Source organism: Eublepharis macularius, chromosome 5 (assembly GCF_028583425.1).
Source record: "Eublepharis macularius isolate TG4126 chromosome 5, MPM_Emac_v1.0, whole genome shotgun sequence".
Classification (NCBI taxonomy): Eukaryota; Metazoa; Chordata; class Lepidosauria; order Squamata; family Eublepharidae; genus Eublepharis; species Eublepharis macularius.
The window spans coordinates 78,270,391-78,283,518 of record NC_072794.1 but is presented as its reverse complement, the minus strand read 5'-3'; the positions used below and the strand labels follow the sequence as shown (position 1 = coordinate 78,283,518).

The following is a 13,128-nucleotide window of genomic DNA, read 5'->3' as shown; positions in this document are numbered from 1 at the left end:
CAAGAGACAACAAAATTATTTTTTTAAGGGTTTAAAATTAAAACATAAAATTGGATTTAAGCATCTGCAGCAATTCCTACTAATTAAACATATTCCGTCACTAACCAAAGATTTAAGCTCTCTCTCCCTTTCCACTCCTGCTTGTGGAAGAGATGACAGTTTTCGCCAATTTCTCTGCCTCACTGCAGCTCCCCACATTGCCCCCTATGCTCTTCACTATCCCTTTGGGGGAGTAACTGGTGAAGAGCATAGACAACTGCAGCAGGAAACGGGAGAATTACTGTTTGAACAGTGTTGCCCACTCATGCTACATATGACACAAGCCCATGTTTTCTTTTTGATGGCAAGAACTGTCTTCGATGGCTTCTCCTCATGCTCAGTAATCAGCATATGCAAAGCTTTGTACCTCCAAAGTGTGTTTAGCAGGATGCTAATAAATTCTTCTTGCCATGCAAGTCTAGAAAAGTGAAGGTAGAATGGTGTATTTATTTAGTCTGTCATTCTGCTCTTGCTTTACAAAGATGAAGAATTAGCTCTATATGTCTTAGCTTATATATGTCTTCCATCTGTGTACTAATTAGAGCTATATCTGCTTTAAACTAAGGCATGTTCTGCATGGGTGATTTTTGCCGATTTTGGCCACATACCTCTTCTGATTTTCTTACAAATTCCAGTCACTTAACTTCCCCTTCAGATTTCACAGTGGCATTTTAAAGGGTTCTCTTTGAATTTTCTGCCTGTGCCTTTTCTCTGATGTTTTCCTTGTTGCAGTTTTGATTCAGCTTCCTACACAATACAGAATTTCCTCTTGGCTTATTTTTCCTCCATCTTCCATCCTGCCTATCTCCACCCCCTCCCCCTGCCTTTGCTGGTCACTTCCCCCTGATTGGTCTCTCCATCTCCCCTTTCTCCCTCTTCATTCCTCATTCCCTCCCCTCCACTCTCCCCTCTTCCTCCTCCTAATATGAAACAGACCTTTTAAAAAATATAAAAAGTAGATATAAGCTTTATTGGCCCTCCTATCATTCACTGGGCTCATCTGTTGAGAAGACTGCTTCTAAATGAGGCAGTCTGGCTTGCTAAGTATTCAAAATTTCCTGTTTGCTAACTTTTCCCCTTTTGCACTGACCTGTAGGTTGTAGCTGATACCAACATCAGTGCCATAGCCAACCAGCTAGAGAGCATGACCGCTGGCACCAATCTTAGACCACCTACTGAACACCATTCTGAAGATCTAGAGTAAGTATGTGCATTCACTTAATGACTTGGATAGTCTAGAAGACACAAAATTACTTCTCCAAAGAACTGAAAAATGCTTTCAGTAACAACACAAATATTTTATTTTTAATGAAATTCTGTTGCTTCCTCTTTGGTGTTTGAACATGCATTATGTTTTATCCTTTGTTTTCTATACCAAGAGATTATGGATTTTTTAGTATTGTGCTGCTCTCTTTTCAAGGCTTGGTCTGTTGGCTGGTTGTGTGATCTTTGTTGATATTTGTCTTTTAACTGTTTCTGTATTTGATGGCTGGTAGCTACCTTGAGAGTAACAGCTGAGAATATAAGATACAAACGTCTTAAATAATAACAAATATATTTGTCAAGGCTAGATGTAGACATTTTGAACTTCTCCCATTTTGTCAACTGTGAAATTTTGAATCCCATAAACTGCTGTCAAGGTTTACGTTTTGACAGGTTGTACACTTGGTACCATATGGTAGCGTATGCTTGTGGCATATGGTATGGTGGTAATGATTTGGTCATGGTATGCTGAGGAAAGTATTTTGGAAAGGAGGGTGCCTAAATACGTGTGTCTCCCCCCCCTTCATTTGTAAGACTAGAGATGTATGCAATAAGAGATGGTATAGAATAGTTCAGTACTGCATGTAGGTTTTCACACTTCAGTAGAATAAACATTTTGATTGATTAGCATACTTAGTGCAGAGATTTTTCTCCCTGGTCAGACTTGATAAAAATACACTGGTGTTCTTCGCATCTGGCTGGATTACTTAGGAGCATTATCTGGTATCTGTAACCTAATTCATCTGTCTTTTGAAGTTAACTTGTACCACACACAGTGACCTGAGTAATTTCTTATTCAAGGTTATACATACAGAAATTCTGCATAAATACTATATACGTCAGAATTCTACAACACAGAGAATCTTTTTTAAAAGCAGATTTCTAGATCTTGTGGGGAGAAGGAAGTATAGATAGTGCTTTGTAAAATCTGAGAAAGGAGGATGGAAAATAAAATCCATAGGATTTATAGAGGTCATGGAATGGGACTGCTGCCATGCCTAGCTGTTTGCCCCTTTTAACAGAATAAATTATACAAATAAGCAAATATTCTCAGTTTCATATATGGCATACATTGCAGTTTTGCTTTTCTTTATACTGATGTAACATATACATCATTCTGCCTTTTAGAAACTGGATGTGAAACATCCTGCCTCTGGGTAAAGCTGACTAGGTGACTTTTGAGTTATATCCCAGTCCTGTTGTTTTATAAATATGGGTCTGGTATGTAAATTCCCCCTTCTAGCCACAATTTACAGCACCCGTCAAAATGTGGCTGATGTAAATATTTTTGCTTTTGACTGCTATTATAACTACTAACATCACAAAAATATGCAAGTGCGAATCTTCCAGACTGCTGGAATATTTTTTGATTTTGCCCTTTTGATTGATTTCTGACAACCCTTCCCCCATAGTTTTCTTCTCTGATGTGTTGTCAGCTGTATTGTGATGATAATAACACTGACTTTGTTCACTGCTCTGAGTGGGGCACTAATCTGTCTAGAAGAGTGGTATATAAGCATAGCTGCTGCTGCTGCTGCTATTATTACATTGAGTCTGCTCCTGTCTGACTGTTTTACTGCTTGAGATGAGCTGTGGAACCTGTAATTCCAGATGATATTTTAGAGAAATTAAATGAGGCATGACTTTTAGCATTTTTCCTTAAAAAAATTCAAGATACATGCTCTATAAAGTTTCTGTAGGATAAATTTTAATCTTTTCCTCCTTTGATTCATGAAAATTATATTGGACACTCATTAATAACACTTAGTCACCAGAATTAAAATTATTCCCTGTATGATATCCAACAAACAGTGAGTGACATAAATCTCACAGAATGATATGCTGTACCCTATGAGTCCCCCCCCCATTAGGGTTACCAACCTCCATGTGGGGCCTGGTGTTCTCCCAGAATTACAGCTGTTTTCCATGTTACAGGTTAGTTCACCTGAAGGAAAGAGAAGGTTCAGAGGGTGGATTCTATTGGTATCACATCACTGCTGAGCTCCAGGAATATCCCAAGACAGAGTTGACAACCCTGCCCCAAAATACTACTCCTGCAGAGTCAAGGAACTCTAACAAATAGGATGGGGGCAAAGTGGGGGGGGGAGTCAGAGAGAGTTATTGAAATTCTATGTTAGTGGAAGGGCAATTTTATCATTGGAAAGGAATGTCTCTCTTCACTGAGTCTATCTACAAGGACCCCTGGGTTGGTGTATACAGATCTCCCCTCCATATTATTCTTACAACGATCCTTTGTTGGACTGGCAGATTGTGATTGATTCACCCAATGAATTTCATGGCTATCCCATCCTAGTCCGATCACAACACCAAATGTTTTTCATCAAATGTTTTCCTGTTTGTTTGAAGAAAGCTAGACCTGATCTCCATTGTTCATTTCTATTAATTAGATACATATCTATGTGTCAGGATCAGTAGCTTGCTAAACTTCCATATGTACTGATGCTGGGAATCAGGCACTGGGCTATATGATCACTGTTACTCCAGTGCTACCACATTCCTTGTTAAACAAACACTGGCACTCTTTTTTCACATCTGACTTAGAGGAAACCTCATGCTACTGACAAGACAATATATAAAATTGACTAGTGACTTTGTTTCCTTGACAGTAAGTTTCATTTGCTTTTGTTTGGAGTGGTAAGACCATAGCTTCAGAAAGGCCATGAAGGTGTTTCAGGCTGTACCTTGACTTCCAGACTGTGTCTTCTTCATATTAAGTCACTTCAACACTACACAGCTACTACAGATTAGTTCACACCTGGTACAAATTGAGCAGAAGCTCACAAGGAGTACCACACTGGAGCTGCCTGTTAGGAAATAATTTATTTTAAAAATAAGTGGTTTGTATAAATAACCTCATCTGTGTGCTCCTTACTGTTGACAACCTCATAGCAGAACTCTCCAGCTATTAAAAACCACAAAACATGTACACATGTAACTTTTACAGGCATGGAGATTCAGTAATGGAAAAAGTTTCACCTACTGATTTGAGGCTCTTACAGTATAAGTCTAAGAAGAGTTACTCCAGTTTAAGGCCATTGAAATAAACAGGCTTATACTGGAGTAACTCTGCTTAGGATTGCACCATTAGAACCTTATAAAGACAGAGGAGCAATGCCAGAAGAAAGCAGGCAACTTTATTAAAGCTCCACATCACCGATTAGGCTGCTTTCCCAGTTATTAAAGAGCACTGTTCTAAGAGGCATTTGCTGTGTTTTTCAGAGCACCTCAACCTAAAATAATTGTGTTGGAGAAAGGCTCAGATGGATTGGGATTTAGTATTGTAGGAGGCTACGGAAGCCCCCATGGAGACCTCCCCATTTATGTCAAGACCATTTTTGCAAAGGTAATTTTAAAAAGAACCTAAGCATGAATCATATGACTATTGATGTTTTTATTTAAATGAAGAAACAAGTAAATATAAAAACATCAATAACAGCAAAACATAACAAAATGTAAATATAATATCAAACAGCCCACAAGATGCTCAAGACACAAATCCAAGAAAAGAAAATTGCATGCCCCCCAGTCAATAAACAAACCGGCTTATCAAGAACATAAGGAAAGTAAGATCATTATAGAGGCTTGAACAAAAAGAACTGCCAAAGGCCCACTGGGATAGGATGGGCTTACCAAAGGAGCTCCATGAATTTACTCTGGTAAGCCACTTCAAAAAGTGTGTGCCATCACCAAAAAGGCTAGTACTTTTATGGAGGTCAAACACTTCCCAAAAGGAGGAAATTCCCAGCAGAAAGTGTGGGCAAGATTAAGGTGACAGGTGGATCTGTACAGGGAGCAAGTCTTTCAGATATATGGGTTTCAAGTGATAAAGAGCTTTCAAAGTCAAGATCAGCTCTGTTATAAACAGACAACCAGTACAACTGTTACTAAGTTGGAGTAATATGGATCAAGTGTTTGACTCATGCTAATAGGCAGGCAACTATGTTTTGCTCTAGCTGAAGTTTCAGAGCTGCCTTCAAGTGGTCTAATTCTGAGTTGCCTTCAAGTGGTCTAATCTAATCTGGAGGTTACAGAAGCATGGGTCAGTGTGTCTAGGTCAGTAAAACAGAGAAGGTGAGAAAGAGCTTTCAAATCATATGTTAATGATAGAACCACCAGGCTACCTCTCAAAAAACAAAGGATTCAGGATTACACCAGACTCTTCACATGATCACAAGAGGCTAATGAAATTCCATCTAGACTCAAAAAGTCAGTTCTCTATAAGGAATCTAGTCTCCCAAACATGGGACACCTCCGTTACATCTAGGTTTTAGTCAGTTCAGCCTCAACCTGTTTAGATTTCCACAAGATATTTTCTTCAAAACATAACTAAAATCATGCTGATTTGATCAAGCCCTTGTAAAGGAAATTGGAAAAGAACCATGTTTTAAGTTCTCATGTCTTACGGTATCTTTAAAAAAAACTAGACTCTTGTGTCAGTTTTATGCACAGTCTGTAGTTATATTTCCATCTTTGATGGATTAGGCACAACCAGAAAAGGAAAGAGGAAAGAATATGAAATAGGTAAGCATGTACGTAACTGGGCAAGTGCAATGGTGCCAAGAAGAACTCACTTTCTGTGAATATTTGTGAATGGACAGACATGTTCACAGTCTTTTAAAGAAAGAAAACTGGTAATGAGAAATCAGTACACTGGCTGTGTTAAAGGTGCTTGTTGTAAGGCGTTTAACCAAACGATCATTGCATCCCTAATAGACAAGTTAGTACTTCTTTTTGTTTGTACATCTTTTGCAAGATTCTAACTTTAGTCTTGTTTTTGTAAAAATATGGGATTGACATCAGGGGATTGGTCAGATTTAGGTGCAGACTTTCACAAACTACTAACAGTATATACCAGAACATATCACACACACAAAAATGTGTTTTAATACTCAGCACACCTGGTTGTCCAAAGCAGAAAAGCAGCAATCCTGGAGTAAATTCATTGTAGAGATGGGCCAGGCTGCGCTTTTCAACTTTGCAACAAGTGCTTCCCTTTTCAAGCATAGCTTGTGTACTAGGTATCATTCTAAACTGCTTCATACCACTTGCCAAAACAACAGACATTTTATTTTTTAAGATTTGCCTGACTACGTACCTGACTGTTCCCTTCACTATGGTTTTTAGACACATGCTACCAATTGTTAATATTATAATAGCTATTTTCTGCCAAAAGCAACAGTTTAAAGTAGGCTATAAAGGTACAAGCTTGTTTATTTTATAGCACTTTGCATCTGAGCATTGATCTGAGGGCATTAGTTTTACTGGGCTGTGATGTTTCAGCGCTTTAAGATCTTTTTAAAAAAAATCTGTAAGGTCACTTCTACCTAGACTTGAATGGTGCCCTTTATTTTAGAAAACATAGGCCTTAACCGGTGATGTGAAATGATTTAGCCATGCCTTGGAAAGTGATCATTGTTCCATATAGGTGGGCAGTCGAGCAGCTCTTTTTTCCTCCCTTTTTTTCAGTGAAGCCTTTCGAACATCTCCTGTCACAAATACTCCAGGAAGCATTAATAACTGAAATGAAACATCATTGTTCAGAGTTGTGTCTGTCTGCCTGTCTTTAACTAAGAGTTATAAAATTGCTTGTCCTCTGATGTACTGTTTCTGGTATTTGCAGGGAGCAGCTGCAGATGATGGCAGATTGAAGCGTGGTGATCAGATTTTAGCTGTTAATGGAGAGTGTCTGGAAGGCGTGACTCATGAGCAAGCTGTAGCTATTCTGAAACGCCAAAAAGGGACTGTAAAACTAACAGTGTTGTCATAAGCTTTGCTGCACATTCAGTCTGGGCTGGATGCAATTATTTCTGAGCACTGCTAGAGCTGCTATAAAACCCCCTTGAGTGAGATGAAAACCCAACTGCAGCTAAAATTAGTGCACATTAATCCTGTTGCCTGTGAGGTTTGCATCATTTGTAGAGGTTCATTTTGTCCGGTCACTGAAAGTAATTGTGAAATCATTTTGTCTACTAGTGCTTCCTTGAATGTTCTTCCACTCCTCAACGTTGTTTCTGCTTTACTGGTAACTGCCAGCTACCAATAGGAAGTATAATAACTTAAACTACTCTCACATACACAAAAAGGGATGTAACTCATTGTTGGATCCCATAAGATGGACAGAAATAAATGCTGAGTGACTTTTCATCTCATTCATGGAATGCTTATGCTAATTGTCTTTTCAACTGTGCCAGAAAACATTAAAATGTAATTAAATTACTACCATTCCAAATGATGAAATAACAAATTCTCCTATGGGAAATTAATTGTATATGAAATTCTAATGATACAATGCCCACCTCACTGATTAATATTCTTGGGATAGATGTGTATATGTTACTGTTAATTATGATAAGTCAATTTTTCAGCCTCTCCTCAGTTTGCATTGGTCATGTGACAATTTCTCTGGCTGTCTTAAATTCTTTTGATAGATTGACATGAGCCTCATGAAAGCATGTCTCAAGAGAGCTGGATAGGTAATAAAGGTGGTTTGTAGGATTTAAAGCTTAACTCTGTGGATGCTGCAGAAAGAACCTTGATTTGGAATAAGGCTAGCCATTACGATTTACAATAATAATACAGAAACAGAATACTACAGTAAAGAAAACATGGTGGCTCTAATAATTCATAGTTTTGCAGTACAGTGTCTCATTAATCAGCAAAGACACACAATTTATGTCCAAAGCGTGTATCTGCTGGATGTTTTACCATATGAAACAGATAGAATACAGTAACATCTTATCTGTCAGAAATAAATGATATATGTGAAATTGGTCAAAGTTGAGGAAGCGGTTATCAATGGAAAAGTGGCTGTCTTATCTCATCAAGAATCTTGTCTTTATTTGTTATATGTCCTGTGTTTGTATCTAGCTAATCACAAAGTGCATTAAGCTATTGGGATACATTGTAAGTATTCCATGAATAGTGCCTGAAAGAAAGCTGTTTTAAAAGGTTTTTACCCAGTCTTCAGTGACATTACTGATGTTAATGATATAAATGTCCCATGAAGATTTCGTCAAGACAGGAGATGTTCCCTTTGTCGAACGCTGAAGTTACATTGCACGTATATACATATGTAACACGAAGGTGTGGCTCGTTATAAAATTGTTTTAAGGATAGTGACCAAAATTATCTATTCTAATTGTACCGGCTTGGATCCTATGACATTATTCTCCTTATGATTCTCTCTAGCAACTGCAGGACTTGTCCTCTGCTATGGCACTTGCTTCCTCTGCTGCTAGCACTTTTGTGTGTGGTTGGGGATCCTCGAAGAACATCGATTTTGCACACACAAAAGTGCTGGCTGCAGGGGAAAGCAAGTGGCTGAAGGGAAGTGTGAAGGGAACAGTGATATAGGATCTAAACAATAATTTAGACTGTTATAAAATAATTTTAAATTTGATACAGGCAACTTTCCTCTCACGTTTATGATATAAAGAATGTAGAGCTTGTGTGCTGACCTATTTTGCACTTCTCGTGACTCAAATGAGATTACGTGGTTGCTTCTCATAATTTGCACACTTTTCCTGTCACATATAGTACTGCCAAAAACTGCATTGAAACCTACAAGTAAACTGGTGACAATGTAGGGGAAGTAAGTTCTATATGAAAATGATCAAGGGTACAGTCCAGTGTGCAAGTCCAGTGAAATGAATGAAAATGTATTAAAGCATGGTTGGACTTGAATGGGGCAACTTCACAGTGGATTATGTGCCAGTCCTTTCAGCCTGCTTAATGCTTTTCTGGGTACATGGGCTTCAGGTTTGTTTAATAATGCTGCTGATTTCTGTGAGATAAGGAAAATAGCAATGAAATATACTATATGTTTATGTATATCAGTAAAATAAGATATTTTATGATTTCCAAAGATTCAAAATAAAATTCACTTGCATAAATATGGTGATTGAAGAAGAGTTAATGTATCTATACACAGAAATCTAACTTTATTTTAGAACAAACAGTATAGATCCAAAAAACTACAGACCTGTTACATTTGCCCACAACATTTGTAAGCTCTGGAACAAAAAATGCAAAGAAAGAATAATAATCTGAAAGAATGTTGAAATCATGATGCCAGAGAGTGTTGGCCCCCATGCATGACAATTAGTAGAAATTGGACATAACACATTTTATGGGTTAATCAGCATTTTCCTGTCTAATTGGGACTCCTCAGTTAAATGTAAGAGAAATGTGAGCTCTGAGTTTCTTGACTATTCATACAGTATGAAACACTGATGCAGAGGTCTCTGGGAAAAGCAAAAATAAAAATCTAGGTTATTAGTACATCCAACAGAAATAATGATGGTGAATATTTAATATAGATGACACACATGTATGCCTTATGTCCAAAGTCAGGAGCTCCACCCCCAAGACTTACTTGGACCAGTGGAAGTTCCACTGGGCCTTTCCGGTGGTCAGAGCAGCTGCAGTGAGCTCCAGGGGGAAGGCCCATCTGGGAGCAGGTGAAGAAAGGTGGGTTAGGCACAGCATGACAGAAGACAGGGCTCTGCTGCCGAGCCACACCTGCAAGTGACCCTGTGGATGAGGGCTACAGCATCCCCACTCCTCTTAGGCTGGCACAGACCAGAAAGAGGCCTTCCAAGGGATCAGAGGAGGGAGGGGTGCAGGATCATAAGGCCTGGGCTGGGAACTTGACCGCCTCTGTTACTTACACCCAGTACAACTACAACCTCTTTCATGGAGATTTAACTGAGACCAGACTGTCTTCCCCAGTCGCAGAAAATCATTTAAAAATCAGGACACAAGGTAGCCAAGGAGAATGAAGCAGGCCTCTACTTCATAGTCAGAATAGAGGAATGGAGCAAGTGGCTACAGTGAGGCAGAACCCCTCCTCCTCCCCCAGTGGTCGAGGATTTGTCTGTGGCCTGCCACTAAAGAGCATGGAAGTCCCAGGCTCCGTCCCTCAGGAGTCAGAGCCTGATATCTTGCCAAGCAGTATTAAAGACACTTTGCATATAACGGCTTTAAATGAATCAACAATTTATAAAACTTGATTTAAAGTGAGGGAAGCTCTACAGCAAGCCATTACCTGAAGAATCAGGTGTGTTTTTAAAGCATAGTACAGCATAGTTTCTAGAGCATGGGTTGTTTATTACTAGTTCCACATGCCCAAGTTTCTAAATCCCTTTGTACATAAGGAAGGCAATGCAGAGTTTTTTCTTGTTGTCTTGCACTTCCAGACCATTTCTCTGGCCCAAATGAGGGCTCAAATCTACAAAAACTTTGACAGAATTGCTACCATTCTGGATATTCAAGGACCTGCATAAAAAGTGCCAAAGCTACCCAATATTTTCAGGGTAACCTGATCAAGCAAGGCAGTGTAGGCTGGGTATTAAATATCTCCTAAAGCATGGTATTGTTCTCCCTAGAAACTAAAATGGCAGCACTGAGGCTATTGTACTTTGGTCACATCATGAGAAGACAAGATTCTCTGGAAAAGTCAATAATGCTAGGAAAAGTGGAAGGCAGTAGGAAAAGAGGAAAACCTAAAACAAAATAGCTTGACTCAATAAAAGAAGCCATGTCCTCCAGTTTGCAGGATCTAAGCAAGTCTGTTAATGAAAGGATGTTTTGGAGGTCTTTCATTCATAGGATTGCAAGGTCGGAGGCAACTTGACGGCACATAACACACACATGGTAATAAAGAAGTGAGAAGTAAATTTATAATAAAGGAAAACAGAACATCTGCAGCATTGCATTGGCACACTAACATTGCAAGTATAGCAGGCTTGCACGGGAGTGGCACAGTTTAAATTACACTCTGGGTATGTGCACCAGTAAGTTCTTCTGTCCTGCCAGTCCCATTTAAATCTGGATGCAAGCTCTTCACAATAGGGACAAGCACCCACAGAGTTATGGAGTTCACCTTCAATGATACGATATCAGGTAAGACCACCCTCCTTCATCTGGTGAGGAACAGGATCATAATGAGTATCAATTCTTAATATGAATTTCCAAAGAAACAGCTTAGTATTAATTTAGGGAATCATAATTTTCTGGTCTGTTTTACCAAGGGGCATTAGCAATCTTAATAATCTTAATAATCAGCAAGGGACATTAGCAATCTTAATAATCAGCAATCTTAATCAGACATCTTGGATTTTTAAAAACATTTTTCAAGTTGAAAGACGCACTTGCAGATTTTATTATTAAGCAGTGACAGAGAAATATAAATTTTGATTTTGTATCATGACTCAGATTCTTCTCTAGTTTCAGACACACAGCGTGTTCAATTGTAGGATTATTTAAGGACATCTGTGAGACATCTAACATTTAATGTGATTTTAAATTAGATCTATTACTAATCGGCAAGGGCTGTTTTCACACTGCTTACCTTCCCTTGCAACGACCCGGAACATTGTGCAAAAACCGCGCAAGATTGTGTTTTCTCGCGCGAGATTTGCATGACATCACGCAAATCTCGCGCGAGAAAACGTGATCTTCCGCATTTTTTGCGCGATGTCCCGGGTCATTGCGAGGGAAGGTAAGCAGTGTGAAAATGGCCAAGGTCCCTAGACTCCTCAGGCTCATGGCAGTGCCAGGGCTTGAATCCTAAGACTGTTCACAGGAGTCCTCCACAACTTCAACTAGATAAATTTGGGAACAGGGACAGCAGGGAAGATTCCCACAAATCTCTCTGGGAATGGTTCAGGCTACTTTAGGCTGAAAGTGATCCATTTTGGATTGGCCTAGATTCCAAAGAAAACTAGGTTTGATCCAAACTGGACTGAATAATGGCACACTTTAAAAAAATCCTTTTGGATTCTGTCGCATCTGTAAAAATGGAAAGAAAATTACTTGCTCCATTGGCAAGTATTATACCTTTCACATTAGTTATATGTGTTTTCCTAAATTATTTCCAATGCTCAAAATATTATTCATATAATCAGGTACTGATTTATTTAAATAATGCTATCTTCTATGCAATTTGCAAAATGCTTTTCAAGCATTAAGCTGGAATAATAAGAGCATTGTGTCGAATTTCATTCCAACTGAAATGCCTCTAAATTCCTTGTAGTTAATCAAATGGTGATTAGTACCACCAGGGAAGTGTGGCATATACTGCCTATGGGAGTAATGTGATTATGTCGTTCACTTACCTCCATAAAAGGGGTCCAGAATCAGTTCAATTGACATCTGCAAAATATTCACTTGATGGTGGTGCTGTTCGTTCATATGTTATACTGTTATTTTTCTCTGACTTTTGTAAACCTCAGCCAATAAATTAGGTATGTTTTATTTCCATTCTAAAACAGACTTTATTATTGCTCCTTGCTTTAGCTACTAGGAAACATGTCATTTGTTCACATCCCTAGCCTTTTCTGCGATATCTGAATCTGTGTAAAATGAAGACAAATGCTTTGTATTCTCTGCTGCCTTGAAAAGAAAATGCTCAGATACATTTTACTTTCTCATGCCAGATCTGTTAGATAAAAATGAACTCATGTGCATACACAATGTGCAGAATTCCCATAAGAACAGTGTTCCTCTCAGACAGAAGTTAGTTATTTCCTAAACTGCCTGTCAGATAGATAAAGGAAACATAAGAAAGCAAAGGAATTTCAGCAAAGCACAGCGTAACTCTTGTTGTCAAAATTCTGCCCTCTCAACCTCCTCTGAAGAGCTTTATCAACAGGTCAAGGGCAAAGCACCTGCTGCCTGCAAGGCAATTCCTGCTCTCTTCTCTCTCTTTTTCCCCGGCAGCAAGATTGATCAAAATATTAGTGCAGTACAGATTAGGAATTTTTTATTCCACACCACCCTGGAAAATCTAAGATCAGCACTGTG

At 38.8% G+C, this 13,128-nt stretch overlaps 1 protein-coding gene across 1 annotated transcript in view; it reads left to right on the top strand.

The window, feature by feature from the left end:
- The window catches only part of PATJ (PATJ crumbs cell polarity complex component), a 286,475-nt gene extending 277,260 nt beyond the window's left edge, over positions 1-9,215 (top strand). The window contains exons 45-47 of the mRNA XM_054979641.1: positions 1,136-1,239; positions 4,543-4,666; positions 6,944-9,215. Coding sequence (XP_054835616.1) covers positions 1,136-1,239; positions 4,543-4,666; positions 6,944-7,090 — 375 coding nt within the window. The 3' untranslated portion in view covers positions 7,091-9,215. The remainder of the gene's footprint in view (positions 1-1,135; positions 1,240-4,542; positions 4,667-6,943) is intronic.
- The last annotated feature ends 3,913 nt before the right edge of the window (positions 9,216-13,128 follow it).